Consider the following 15,083-nt stretch of genomic DNA (forward strand, 5'->3'; position numbering starts at 1 on the left):
TTTCTATTTCTTTAACAAATACTTCTCTCTATTCTTCCTTGGTCATACAGTCATTCCCAGCACAGCACTGCGACACGTCCACCCACAGTGAGCTTACAGCGGACCATTTCTGTGGAAGGGTAAGATGATTCTCTGTCGAAGCTGCCTGTAGAGCTCTCAGATATCACTAAGCCAGAAAGTGATTTGACCACGTAGACATAGAAGCTATCGACACGTTGCATACCACAATGATTAAATCTGTGAGATGCACAAGTAAATATAAATACGTTCAAATTAGTACTAATTCTCTTGAGGTATTTATAGTGAAAGGTTTGGCCTTCACAGAGCCATGAATATGTGTCATGGAGGTATACTGACTACTACTACTTCAATTCACCTCACTTGGCTAGAGTTAATGTTTACATGTGTCAGCTGTAAAATGATTCCCACTAATCAAGGAAATCCCCCAAGGGCTTACTCTGTTGTCTTAATGTTTGCATGAGCTCTTTGTGACAAAGCTAAGAGTGTCCAAAACTAAGGTAGAAGTACTGATATAGAATAATAATCCCATGCTGGTGTGTATGTGTGAGTATATATATATATATTTTTTTGTCTATATAAAAATTAATTGCAGAAGCATAATTCAGAGTACTTAGCTGACTCCACCTTAACAAAACTATTTGGGTAAAAAGTGAATAATTCACAACTGCAGTTGACACTATTGCATCTTTATGATATCAGAAGAGCTGATATTTAACATTGAATCGCTCAAATTTTGGTTGCACTGGCTGGCATAGTTGCCAAATTGATGTTAGAAATAAGAAAAAACAAGCTTCAACAACAAGCTCCCTCCCCCCCAAAATTGCTAAATTGAGATTTAAGGAAAGAAATTTTATTATGATGTCTTTGACTTGGTCTGCTGGACTCCATAATTCACAAGGTACCCTGCCGGTTTCAATTCCTATTGGAATTTGGAATATCAAACTGTCTACGTAAATTTTTAGATAAATTGCAAAATCTGTACTGGCCATGCACACAGCTTGCATATATTGTGTATGATTCATTAGAGCACGAGAAATCTGCAATTGATATTACAGATCTCCTGCTGTTTGGGAGATAGAAGAATATGTGGCTTGTAATTATTACTAATCAACTTAAACTGAGTCATATTTCATTCTACATAGGAAAGAGGATCTGTCAGCCTGTTATGCTGCTGAGCAAATATAAGTAATCAGCTCAGCCCTAAATATTGCATTATAGCAAAGCTCGATTTATATTAATGTTTTGGTGAAATCCATGCTGCTAAATATGTTTATAGGTAATACAATTTGAGGTCAAAACAAAGTTATTTTTCTCTTTTAGGAACTGGGTTTCCATCAATCCTYTATTAAAATGATTCATAATACTGCTTTTGAGATGCACTTTGTGGCTGCTTTATCTAGGAGACTTTCTAGCACATGCTTAGATGTGTGGCCTGCTTGCTGGCTATATGTGACTGTGTAGTCATTTAAGTAGTAGAATAACTGGGTCCTGTGAAGTAGAACTGAAATATGGAAGGGACAAAGAAATATAGGTAGAATTGGATTCACTGGCACTTATTCCTTTCCATCTTGTTGAATATGTGATAATTGAGCTGTCTAGAACAGATTTTTAAAAAACTTTGATAGATGTTTAACCTAGGTAATGAGATTGCACTTAAAACCAATTCTTATTTTTTAAGGCATGCTTTTGTGGAGTTCACGTATAGCAAAAAATAGGTATCAAAGTAAAAAAAATTAAGATGTCCTTAAAGCCTAAGTTTTCTTTATATTCAAGCCATATATCCTTCACAGTTCAATAACAGCACATGAGGTGAACGGATTTATCATACGTATAAAGGCATGAACTTCACAGGTGTTTGATGTCATTGTTCGTAGAAGTATTTTCTAAAGTTAGCATAATCTCATTGGTAACTTCCCTAATGTTTTATTTGCATGGTTTAAAAACAAGAAAACTATAATGTTTGCTTTTGAAAATGTTGTTAATCTGAGTATTTTGAAATGGTTTTAATGAATGATTTTAACTGTGAAAATTTAAAACAGGAAAATTACTGGATGAAAATGAAAACTTCTTACTTGAAAATCCTGCTGTACTGTCTGACAAAGCTATAACTTTAGTGGTCTATGATACCTATTCTTTTTGCAGTAGACATTTGGACTAAACTGTATCTTACATGCTACCATTTATACCAGTCATCTCTTCTGCTGAGCTGCTTAGAAAGTGGGATTTCAACTTACTTTATTGAGAGTGTTTTGATGGAAATTTTTAAATAATTTCTCAATATGACTGAGTGTCTCATATATATATATATATAAATATTGATATATAAATAAACAGCATTTGAACCATGACTAAGGGTAAGAATTTTTATTCTGAACAGGAAAGATATTACAGACTGCTTTGTGTTTCCAAAATATCCTATATATAAAGTAATCCTGGGTGCTTGCTACTGAAGGACTGTGTATTGATATTTCAAAACATTACTTAGAGGCACTGCTATTTTTAGATATTCTCTTAGCCTTTGAATAGTTCCTGTCTCTTGACAGTGTGATTCGGCTTGCCTATCACCATTTCCATTTCATCAAGCTTTGCTTACAAACTGAAAAGCTGGAGCACTCATGCTAACAACTCCTGAAAATATTATAGAAAAGTGGTTTTGATGTATAACTAATAGTTTTTTTGAAAGCAGGGTGTAAAGCAACCTTTCTAGTATACAGTTGCTGTGTTGGTACAGCAGGTGCAACAGAGATGAAGATTTCAGGACTTGCTTTGGATTGTTAGCATATAAATAATGCACCTCCTAGATTGTGGCAAGAGAGACACATGCTTATGTGAGACAAACTATAAATGAATAAGTATACTGGAATAATCATCTCCCTTCGAAGTTACAGAGCCTATTAACTGTCCAACATTGCCACTGTAGAGTTCAATCAGATTTCTCAAATCTGGGAGACATACACCTGTGCATTTAAGATAAATGTCAGGCATCAAGGTAAAAATGCAGACCAGTTTCACTTTTCAAATGAGGAATTATTCTTGCATGCCAGCTCCATCTTGCTATCTGTAAGCAGAAAACATTGCCTGGTGTGCAGGCTTTAATTTCTCTACAAAGGACAAAATGAAAGACTGTCGAAGTCCAGAGGGGTTCCCACAAAACAAACAAAGTTGCACGTGTATAAGCCAGTGCGCTCATGCGTACATCATTCAGGTTGAAGCCTGGCTCCCAGTAGGTTCCTTTGTATTAAATATACTTCAAAGTTTGTGACAAGTTAGACATGATGTTTGGGGAATAACTGCATAAAAAATGTAGTCAGCCTTAAAATTAGGATAAAGTATTGCTTCTACAGTTAATACTAACAATCAGTCAACAAGAAACGCCAAGGAAGCTCTAGTCAAATAGCCAAGAAAAATACTCATTTCAAGCGGAAGGAGTAACTATACTAAGCAAAATTATATTATGCTATGTGATATAATAAATGAACATCTTCTAAAGGACTGACTGCTTTAGCTGCTTGTGCATCAGAATGAGAACATTTAGTAAAATGAAATAGCAGGTTACTGATCAATTATGGGTTGTAATGAAAATGAACACTCTGCACCTGCCCAAAACGTTGTCTATATTTGAGAAGGTCAAAGTTGCTCCTCTGGACTGTGATGCAGTGTAACAGCAATAGATAAGAGGAAGGTTTCCTTAATTTTGTTATTTTTAATCATAGCTGAAATAACAATAGTTAAAGGCACAGAGCAGGGATCAGACCCCACAGGGTCAGGTACAACAAGGATGTGTAAAATGCTGGGTTAAGCCTTTCTTAGGCTATGAGATGTTAAAGTACGGGGGCCTGGAGGAACAGGAAGGTTTGCAGCTGCCTACCACTGTCAGATAGCAGCGTTTTGGTAACATCACAGCCAAAGTAGATCAAAGGGAGGGCTGCGTAGGAAGGCAAGGGGCAGTGTTGTTTCACATTGGAATGGAAAGCTTTTGCTGTTCCTAAGGGGGGAGTAATAGGGGAAAAAGTAATAACCAGGAGGCCACAGAAGCTGGCATTGTTATTTTAGGTGATATTGTGATGTGAGTAGGTAAGAGCACTACAGATACCTTTTTCTTTAAATTGTTGTGAAGCAGAGTTGTAGAAGATATAAAAGAAAATTTAAATAAGCTAAATTTGCTTTTGTCTAAACCTTGATGTCTTTTAAATACGGGCATGTGCTTATTCAATACCAAGCCTTCAGCCACTTCGCATTTCAATTTTTGTCTTGTGTGATTAATCAGATTTTTAAAACATCTTACACAGGGGCACATTCTCCATTTATCCTAGCTTTCTCCATTCGATGCAATTAAGAAGAATCTTCTTAACGGAAGAAAACTCTCTCTATTTGAATTGCCTTTTTCAAGTCCATGCAGTGCTAGTGCCCTTTGGCTATCTGAAATAAACATGCAAAGTGACTTATTAAAATTTGTTGAAGCACTAGAGGAGAATTGGAAGTGCTGTATTGAAAAGGAAATGGCCAAATTAGCCAGTTGACTCTGAGAAGGCTCAGCTCAATGCTCGCACGTTGAATTGCTTGAAGCTAGACACCTTACAGTACTGGATAAAGGTCCTTGGAGCTATAAGATTTAGCATTTTTCCCCTGTTCTGCTACTAATGCATGGCCATAACTGATGAATTTAATTTCACTCTACTTCAATTTTCCTTCCTGCTATTTGCTGCTTAAGTAGCTTGAATGTTCTGTGTTGCGGTACATGTGGATAGCGCCTACACAGAGGGTGTGTGGCCTTTTGGGGGACTCTGGGTGCTACCGGGATGCAAGCAGCATGAGAAATAAATATCCTGATGGGCTTTCTATGATGTGTGTTACTGCAATAGGAGATCATCATGTGCATAAATGGATTTATCATTTCAATATCCTTTGTGAAGCAAACAGCATTTTGGGGAGGGGAAAAAAAAAGCCTGCAGTCGAAGCAAGATCAAAGCCGTATTTCTAAGTCTCCGCTGATGTGGGGTTCCTCACTGATTGTATTGACCTGAAGAAATATCTAGGGTCTGCTATTTCAAAGTGGTTGGTGTTCTTAATATTTCTCTGGATGTTCCAAAAAGCACAAGTGGTTTCGACACCCCAATTTTGTATATAATACAACTAAAATAGAAAGAGATATGTCAATGTGAGAAGAATAGTAAAGTTAACTATATTCTTTTACATAGCCAGTAAGACAAAAAAAGCAAATTAGAAATGGATTTTCTTTCAGTTAGCTATTATAAGAATTGTTTTCATAAAGCTCTGCCCCATCATTTATCAGAGCAGTTTTTAATCTCTTAAATTAAATCCTCAATTACTATGGATTCACAGCCTATAAAAAATGGTAGGAATACTCATATTTTTATCATGTCATTTTCTTACTGTAAAACCAATCAAAACAATTACTCAGTATGAACATACTAGATACAAACCACTTAGATGTTTTCAAGTTGATGAGCAAATAAGACAAACATGAACAAAAAATTGCTGAGAAAAGGTGCCTCACTTTTCTGAGTTGTTTAATCACGTTTTTATGAAAGAAGAAAAGTTCCTTAAGCGCTGAAGTCTTACCCACTTGATTTTATTACTACTAATTGCTTTCAAATATTAATTTAATAATACTTTGCTCTTACATCAGGCCTGCAATTTATAATGTGCTTTACAGGGAACAGATCTGACTCATTCCCTGCAGCAAGTAACCAAGTCCATCCAAACTGATTCTCCCATTGATTTCTGAGCTTGTAAATTTGTGTTGGATTGCAGCGCTTTGTGTGCTCCTTTGCTCCTGGTTATGATTTCTGACAGTGAATCTTCCTTTCTTCTTTCTCCACGTTTTTTATTGTTTTTCTTGCAGACGCACTCTCTCCCTTTATCCTGTTCTCCCTTTTCTTTTCTTTTTTTCTTTTTCTTTTTTTTTGCCTTCTGCTGCCTTCTGTCAGTCCAGCAACGTTTTCATCTTGCTCTCTTTACTAATTTCTGCTTGATTTCCCCCGCTGCTCTTCTCTGTTTGTGTTTGGTACGAAGCTGCAGGAGGGCATAAAACATGCGCACACAGAATTAAAGTGCTGGTGCGCTTTGTTAGCACCTAGAACCTTACCTTCAGCCTTATTTATCACAGAAGAATTGTAAATGTGATAACTAGTTAAAGCTGGAGGCAGAAGCTTGCATTCAGTAAAACTGTTTGACTCTTCCTTTTTAGTAGCTATAGAGTGCCACCTATTGTCTCAAAAGAAATATATGTATTTTTTACATAAATTACTCTGAAATTATACTCTGCTGCTTTGCCTCAGCTGCTGTTTTCTGTAGAGAAGAGATTATTTTTCCTGAGTATATTTACTGCAAGAAAATATTTGACCTACGTTTCTTTCACTTCTTACTCTGTCATCGTCATGTCTACTTTAATTATTTGATTCCAGTTTTCCTAATGTTACTTCTCAGATATTACTCTAGGCCTCCTTTGACAAGGAGAATTGGAGCACCTGTTCTTAGAGCTCTTTTCTCATCGTGTCAAAAGAGATGACTATAAATTTATATGCCAGATGAATAAATATGTCACGTACTCATCTTTAGCCTTATCATGCCTTTTTCTTTGAGTTCAGTTAAAGCATTGCTACATAACTCTACATTACTCATAAGAGATCACCTGGTCAGTGGCTGGTAATGTAGTTTGTTTAAGTAGGAAACTTTCTTCCTACTCTAATTTCATAGCATGCTACAAAGTTTTATCGTCATAAGTACTCTTTTAGTTCGTTTTCAGACTAAGTGCACTATGCAAGCCTGAACTATTATATATTCCAAAAGTCTGTTAGTTATTTGTTACACTGTGGTGAACTGGCGCATACCTTCTATTTGCTGTAGTTTTTGCATTACAATCATCACCAAAGATTGTTTCTATCGTCATGACAGTAGCACTTGCGCATTGTTGGATCCACTATTTAGATTCCACAAGACACTCAGAAATGAAACAAATCTGAATGTATGGTAGCGTTGGTCAGTCTCTCTGTACAGCCAAATTTGAGTCGTGACCAAATTGACCTGATTAAGCTGAAGACCAGGAGCCAAAAAACATTGTTCTAATCACAGCTTCTGCCACGTCCCCATTATTGTTCGAGCTTCCTCCGAACATAATCATCCAAGAASAAAATGTGAATTTTGCTGTCAGAAGGCCAAAATTACAAAACAGTGCTGACAGCGTTTTAGGCATAAATCTGCTGACTTGATCAGACACAGGGATTAATAACTGGGCTGACTTTTTGTTGAGCTGTACAGCTGAGTATTCAGCAGATACCCAGTTGTATTGACCTAGTTTTGCCCATAGCACTGGCTTTCAACGTTAAGCTGCCTGTCATATGTAGCAATACTCGGTTTCATTTTTAACAAGAACTCTTCTGATTACCCACCAGCAGAGCATGCGAAGATATTTGTTTGACTTTACTGCCTCTTTTTCCTCAATACCCTGGTAAATAGTAATGGTAGTAACTCAGCTCTCGGAAAACATTTTTGATCTGTAGGACTCGAAGAAGACAAGCATCACCATATCATTTTGTGGATGATGAAACTGAAGCTGAAAGAAATGAGTGATTTGCCAAGATCACTCAGCAGCTCATGGGCTAAGCTGGGGAAGGAACCTGCTCCTCCAATTCACTGTCCTAATTCTGTCCCAACCCTTAGGCCACCCTTCCTAATTAAAAGCCTGTGTATGTGGACTTCTTACCTTATACCTAATCTGCACGTACTTAAGGAGGTGCTAAAAGTGCCGCTACAAGGCAAATCAATTGCAATGATCCAAAAGACAGAAAAAAAAAAAATCCCTTTCTTTCATGTTGGTTAAAAATACTTCAAGAATATACAAATATATACTTATATGAATATGACTTTTTTCTCAGAGCTGTATTTTTTTAAAGTTGTTTTCTGACCATATAAAGTTATATGGTATTATATGGTACGTAGGAAATATTGATACACTCTGGAACATGTTTCTTGGGAGCTGTTGTGTGTGTGTGTTTTTATACTTGTCCTTTTGCTTGTAATTACTATTTGAAAAAATTAAGAATCATAAGAAGATTCCATGTCTCTGTGAGAAATCACAGATGGGTTAGATCTACATGCATGTGAGTATTTGCAGGACTGGGCCTAAGATTCTCACATATTCATATAATAGCATGTGCACTCTTTTTCTGGAAAGTAAATTTGTTAGAGGGATTTGAAATTAGGTAAGTACACATAAATATGGTGTGTGTTTGCATATACACTTGTCCGTGCTTCTGTACCCAGCAGAGAGGCAGGCCTGGTACATACAGTAAAGACTGGAAATCAGAATACCTGGGGCACTGTCTCAATTACGCTACCTTGATTGCTTAGGAGAGTCATCTCCCCTGTCTGCTTTCCCATCAGTAAAATGCACATTATGAACTTTACATCCTTTGGGACATATTTTCAATCTACAGATGAAAAGTGCTGTGTAACAGTTATTGTTTATTGTAGCTGTTATTATTTATTGATTTCTGTCATTATGAAGAACTTTTAAAAATGTTAAAATACAAGCAAATATCCCTCAGCCTGGTTCAGTGATAATGCTATTATGTGACTTTACAAGTGCAAGTTCCTGATGATGTCAAACCAGACCTTTTCATGAGATTCTTCTGTATTGATCATTTGAATGTTATTTGCTCCAAATCTTGGATTGAACATGCTTGCCATTTCCTTGCCTGAACTTTTTGAACTTTTTCTTTGTTCATTTGTTTGTTTAAAAAGCAAGTCTAGATCTTAAAAAAAAAAAGGCATTATGTCAAGACTGATTGTATTTGTGTATACAGTACCACTATAAATAAGATTATAAAATATCTTCAGGGTTTTTTGTTTGTTTTGTTTGTTTTTAAGAAATTCATTGTTTAACTTAGTGAAGACTATTGCAGTGAACAGGAGTTCATAGAGAAGTTTGGATTCACCCATGAGTTATAAAAAAGGCTCCTGGTTAATTCCTACTTTCTCTGGTCTCCAATTAATATATTTATATCATTTATTAAGCAGTTTCCTTAGGTAGTAGCATGCCCACTGGGTCTTAAACAACATGTAGTATGCTGAGATGCCTTGAGAGATGCGTACACAGTAAGAGTTTTGAATGGATAAACATTATCATTTTGTTTCTATACAGAGAGCCTCGAAAAATCATCCTGCACAAGGGCTCCACAGGACTTGGTTTTAACATTGTGGGAGGCGAAGATGGGGAAGGCATTTTCGTGTCTTTCATCCTAGCAGGCGGGCCTGCCGATCTCAGCGGAGAGCTACAGAGAGGAGATCAAATTTTATCTGTAAGTATTTGCCTTTGGTTTCGCCGGCCAATTACTTTTTCTTATTCTCTGTCTATATTGCATGGGATGCACAAAGAAGACTTCCTACAGCCTTTTTGGCTTCCATGCTGTGCTATTTCTTGCTTAAAATGGTAATCCATTTGTTAGTTAAATCCAAGCTGGCAACAGTTCACCGCTAAATATTTTATTTATTTGCTCTTGCTTTTTATAGCATTTGTTAATGGTGTTAGCTGCACTTAGAACGAGACTCTTCTCTGCTTGGTACTATCTGCAGTATGGCAACAACCCAAAGAAGAGGTCAGCAGCTGTGCAGACCTCAGTACCTCCCGACTCAGCCCATCATCCATTTCCACTTTGCCCCGAAAGACACTACTGAATCAGAAGATATTTCTCAGTTTTGTCTTTTCTTTGAGGAGAAAAAGCGGTAGGATGAAATCATCCAGACTGTGGGTGCCACCTAGTGTGCACCAAACTGCTTAGCAAATGTCCTGATGCAAGAATAAGATTAATTAGGTTAGGTTAATTATCTCTGCTCCTCTAATGAATTTGATGATCACTCTGAAATTCATTTTCAAATTTTAGAGGATAGAAAGGCTGTGTAGCCTGAGGTTATATTTTGCATACTTAGTTTCAGAAACGTCATTTTAATTTTCCTTTCATGTATATATTGATAGCGTGCAATTCAAAAGCAGAGCATTTATGTTTTAGGCTGTGTCAAGTAATTGAACATCTGACTGGAACAATCTGAATGTAAAGGATTTTCGAATGACAATGAAAGTCTTGAAAATGTAGTTAAGTATCCCTTCATATGGTGCCGCCTTACAGAAAAAAAGGAAACTATACCAAAATGATACAGTTGTGGCTGTTTCATGTGAAGTACATCAATAGCCCTAAGCCAAAGAACTAAAACCCAGGAATTATTCGTCTCAGATGAGTGAGTTACCCACGAGGCTGGCATGTCACACGCTTTCCCGCTGTATGGCTTTCTGTCCCCATGAATCGCGCAGTGCTGGCTGCCCTGTGGTTTGCAGCAGGGGAAGAAGATGGCTGTAGCCTGGGCAGCCACGCATGGTCCTGTGGCACAGTAAATGTTCATATCCCTTCAGGAGGACTCTGAATCGAGTTTTCCTACATTTGTTATGAGTGTCTCGGCTACTGGCCTATTGTATGTAAAGGGAATTTGTCTTCCACATCTGTCAAAGTTTTGGTGTAAAAAGGTGACTGCTGCTGATGGTGGCATATGGAAAATTTGGTAGGTTAGCACCAAAGGTATGCAGTAACCTGAAACTGTGAGGATTAAAGTGATATATTTTATCTACACCTTGTCCTTGCAAATATTGTGAGAAAACTGAGAAAGGGCAAGTAAGAAACGTTTAGGTGCCTTCAAGATAACCTTAAGTAGAAGGCTCATAGATGACTGCAAAAATAACCACACAAGTAGACTCTGTCATGGTTATCAACCCGAAGAGACAAGGCAGGCAAATGCTTGTGCCAAAAAGAACACGGACAAGAAACCTGAAGAATAGGAATGGAAATTTCTGCAGGGCAATTATGCAATTTGTTTTTTGTTTGTCTAGATGGACTCAAGAGAAGGCTAACTGGAATACAACTATGAGATCAAAGCCTTTTACAGTACATTGTATTCAGAGATCCCGCAGATCAGATACAACTTTGAAAGTCCATTTTCTATTTTCCTTTATTTCTAAGCAGCAATAAATAGCACTGTGAAGTGCTGCTGCAGTTGGATTTTGAACTCTGTTTTTTGTCTCTTTTACAGTAATGCTTTCCATAAGTTCTAATTAAACTTGTCAGTGTCACTGCAGCATTTACTTGTCATGCAAAAGGAGCTTATTTGTTCATTGAGCAGAGTGGGATGGAAATTATTACTAAATTAGACTGCATGCATATCCCCAGGCAATCACCAAGTCAGGCACTGCTGACTTATTTAGTCACAAATAACTATTATGAATCCATTTTCCATATTCAAACGAAACAAATTTCATGCACAAGCTGGTTTTAGAGCTGATTAATCTCAGACGAGTGTCTGGTGACAGGTCCCAGACACCTTAATTTTATAAGGGCTCCACAGAGTAGGTCTGCTTCTCTCCGTTTATTCCTTCTTGTCTCATCTCTCAGAAACATTTATGTCCTTATTGAAATAGTTTTTCCATTTGTTTCTCAAAACATGACAAATCTGATTTACCAAGACCAAATAGTGCCCTCAAAGCTAGTATTTCTAATTAACTTAGGGCTGGTTACGTTTCTTTCAAACAGAAAGTGTACTAAGTGATTTAGACTTTGGAGACCTGGATTTAATTCCTGATTTCTCTATAGTCCTTCAGTATGACCTTGGGCAAGGTGCCTTACATTCCTAAGCTTCAGTCTCCTGTGCAGAAGAGGAGTATGATGGCACAATCTTAATTCCTGTGCTGCAAATATGGGGAAATGTTGATTGATTGGCTGACAGAAGTGTGTACTCACCTATGAAGAGGGTACCTGTAAAAACACCTTAAATAGACTGCAAATCCAGGAGTGTGACCCCACGCAGCTGAGAATCTGTGCTGCTTTTGGGTGACCTATTGGGTACATAGACAGAGATCTTTAGAAATGGTCCTATCTGTAAAGTGGGTTGGCATCACCCCCTCACTGTGCTATTGCCTGGGATGCTCCAAAGAGCAAGACCCCATGAACTGCACCTCCTGCACCTGCAATAGCCATCCTCCTGGGCATTACTCTGGCCTGCTTGAAGGAAGAGAATTGTGGGGGTTTGCTTCCAGCCTTGAACCTGGAAGCTTTCCAGGCTTGAGCTGCCCAGTAAGAGCTGAACCCACCATCCTGGTGCTGTTTCTTTAGTTCAAGAGAGCAAGCGCTGGTCTAGGAAAGCCAAATACAAATACAGGGTGCTCATGTCTTGTTTAGGGAATGGCAACAGCGTGGCTGAGACTTAGAGGTCCCAAGGGCCACTGCCCAGGTTCATCTGAGGTGTGTTATAAACTACTGCAAGCCTGTTTAGGAGCTAACGTGTTGCCTCGCGGGCAAAGATCAGTCGAGTTTGACGAGACCCTGGTTTCTATTCCTAGTCCCAGAGTCAGCCTGAAGGGCTTGAACAAACCCCATAACCTATCTGCCTCAGTTTCTGCCCTTTTTTGCGGGTTATGTGATGGGGAGGAGACCAGGCGTACAGCCCTCCAGGGCCCCTATGGAGGACTGTATGCCTTAACCTTGGCCCCATAGACGAGAGGTGAAATTTGAGTTTATTTTTCCCAAATGCCACCAGATGGCATCGCAGGATCGGCAATGAGAGAGATCTGCCTCTGAAAACTGAGTAAAATCTTAGGAATAACAGGGATAGCCATATTTTTATGTGTTCGGATAATTGGCTGAAAATGTTTAAAACTTATCTCAGAAAGCAGAGTGATATTGAAAATGCTTTTGTGCAGAGAGACAAAATGAATCATAGCTGAACCCTGAAGGCAAATAGAAGAATAATGAAAAATGTTATGGGTTTGAAATGACAAAATGTTTCAAATAGCAAAAAATGAATTAAATTATAGTGTTATATTTATGATAAACTGCTTTTTCCCCCCAAAAGTGGGATTTTTTTTAATGCTGGTTTCTTCTTGCTATCATTCATTATGCTCTTGTGATTAACTACTAAACTAAAAAAAAAATTCCTTCTTGTTCCTGTGTCTTTAAAATACAATAATGTAAACATCAGCCATATATGGTCTCCAATATGATAGAATATATCCTTCCCTCTTATCTTGTCACATTATTAAATCTAATCTAAACATCATTAAATAGCATTTTGAATACTAATTGACATATAACACTGGAAATGAGGTGCAATTATATTAACCGCTTTGTTTAAAATCATGCAAGAAGTCTGGGCCAAGACTAGACTTAGAGGCTACTTGAACTCTGATCTAACCCCAAGTTCTCCATCTGTCAGGGAAATGCAGTCTCTAGTACAAATAAAATGTAATGTTCCTTGATGCCATCCTTGCACTTTAAAATTCTACTTCCCGTGCTAAAGGTTATATTGCCTATCAAAATTAGGAAATGTTTTGTTGTTTAATGAAAATGACCTGCCTGTGCACAAATGATTTCCAAGAACTGTAAGGCCACACATTGTGCATACATCCTGGCTGATAGGCAGCAGCACAAGTCATATTTTTAGAAAAGAGGTGCATAGTGACTATGCTGTAATTTTTCAGGGCAAAGTCCTAGGGGAAAAAATATGGTTGTATTCAAACAAAAAGTTCCATAACAAGGAGTTGTGCTATTTTTGCCTTACAATCTCAAATTAAAATTATGATACAACACATCTAGGTGTCTTAACGTGTATGCTTCAAAGCACTTTCAATACCAGGTAGGCAAATTTATCCATAGGTGCAATACCTAAAGCACAGAGAATTTGTTTACACAGGCAAGTCTGGCAGAAGAATTCAGCTTTACTGTTTGAAATCTTGGTGCACAACCAATTAGTGCATATTGCTCCTTGAATTGGTGTGATGATGTGTTTTTCACACAGTTTTATACTTTTACACCAGATTATATAAAATTAAAAATGTATATAAATCAGTAACAGTTCATGGCCAGATAATTAAACTATAGAAAGAATTAAGGTGAATTAACAGCTGTAAGGAGGTGATACCAAGTATTAGCACTTGAATCTTAAGTTCTGGATTGCCTGAATTTTGTGTCTCTGGGCAGGACTGAGCCCTAGATTAAGATACTTAAATGTCGGTATCTACATGTCTCCAGGTGTCTAATTCCAATTACAGTCAATGAAGGCTAGAGATTGATTYAGCTGGCCAGCTACAAGGTGTCTAGAGTGAGCTGAATTGCTCTGTAAGCTTTATTAACTCTATTGATTGGGTGTCCATTGACTTTAAGTTTAAACACTTATCACATATGTGCCTGCCTATATTTGGGAGTCTTAAACACACTCTGTATCTCACCTTTCACGTGTGTTTGCCCTCATAATAGATGTCTGATTCTTCAACTACTATTGCTCTTGCTTGGTCACAGAGAAAAGTAAAATAAGACCATGGACCATAAAAACAGTATCAGTTTTATTTCGTTCTCCTGAAGAAATGCTTTAGTGCCTCTTGGTTCACAACATCAAGATGAAGTGTGGCCCAGAAGTAGAACCAAGAGACAAAGGAGAGCATTTGCTCTGAGAACTGGAGAACTTGATGCAGGAGCCTGGAGCAAGACTTGCTCCCAAGCAACACCTCCAGCCAGCTATCCTGAGGAAATAAAGCCTGCAGGGTAATGGTACAATAGGAACAGAGGAGAGAGGAGAACAGGTTGCACTGTGAGGGTGTATGTAGTACTTAAAAGAAACTATTGCTTCCATTTTTCCTGCTGCCTAACCTGAATTAGGTGAATGAAGTTAATCRAATTCTGTAGGATTTTCCTCTTGATCTAGCATGGCACCAGGATATATTCATATAAGGGGAAAGACAGTGTTCTTTTCCCCCTGCTACTTCCTGAGAATCAAATAGGTATGTACTGGGAAAAGGGCTAGCAGAGTTATCCTGTGGGATTTTCTGTTGCTGGTTGATGACATTATCTGCAGTCAGTATGCAACGCTGGCGTATGAATATCTCAGTTCTCTGCTGCTTCTGGTCTTTTGTACAAGGTTCTCCCTTGCAGAGGAAAGGTGATCTCTTATATTGATCAGATTTTGTCTTGTGTCAGTGCATTGTCCTGCTTTCATTTTTGTGAGAA

General features: G+C 37.8%; 1 protein-coding gene across 1 annotated transcript in view; it reads left to right on the plus strand.

Annotated features, from left to right (window-relative positions):
• DLG2 (discs large MAGUK scaffold protein 2) overlaps window positions 1-15,083 on the plus strand; it is a 646,550-nt gene that overhangs the window by 399,810 nt on the left and 231,657 nt on the right. Inside the window, exons 11-12 of the mRNA XM_026069322.1 lie at window positions 51-119; window positions 9,188-9,344. Coding sequence (XP_025925107.1) covers window positions 51-119; window positions 9,188-9,344 — 226 coding nt within the window. The remainder of the gene's footprint in view (window positions 1-50; window positions 120-9,187; window positions 9,345-15,083) is intronic.

Source organism: Apteryx rowi, unplaced genomic scaffold (genome assembly GCF_003343035.1).
Source record: "Apteryx rowi isolate R43461 unplaced genomic scaffold, aptRow1 scaffold_291, whole genome shotgun sequence".
Classification (NCBI taxonomy): domain Eukaryota; kingdom Metazoa; phylum Chordata; class Aves; order Apterygiformes; family Apterygidae; genus Apteryx; species Apteryx rowi.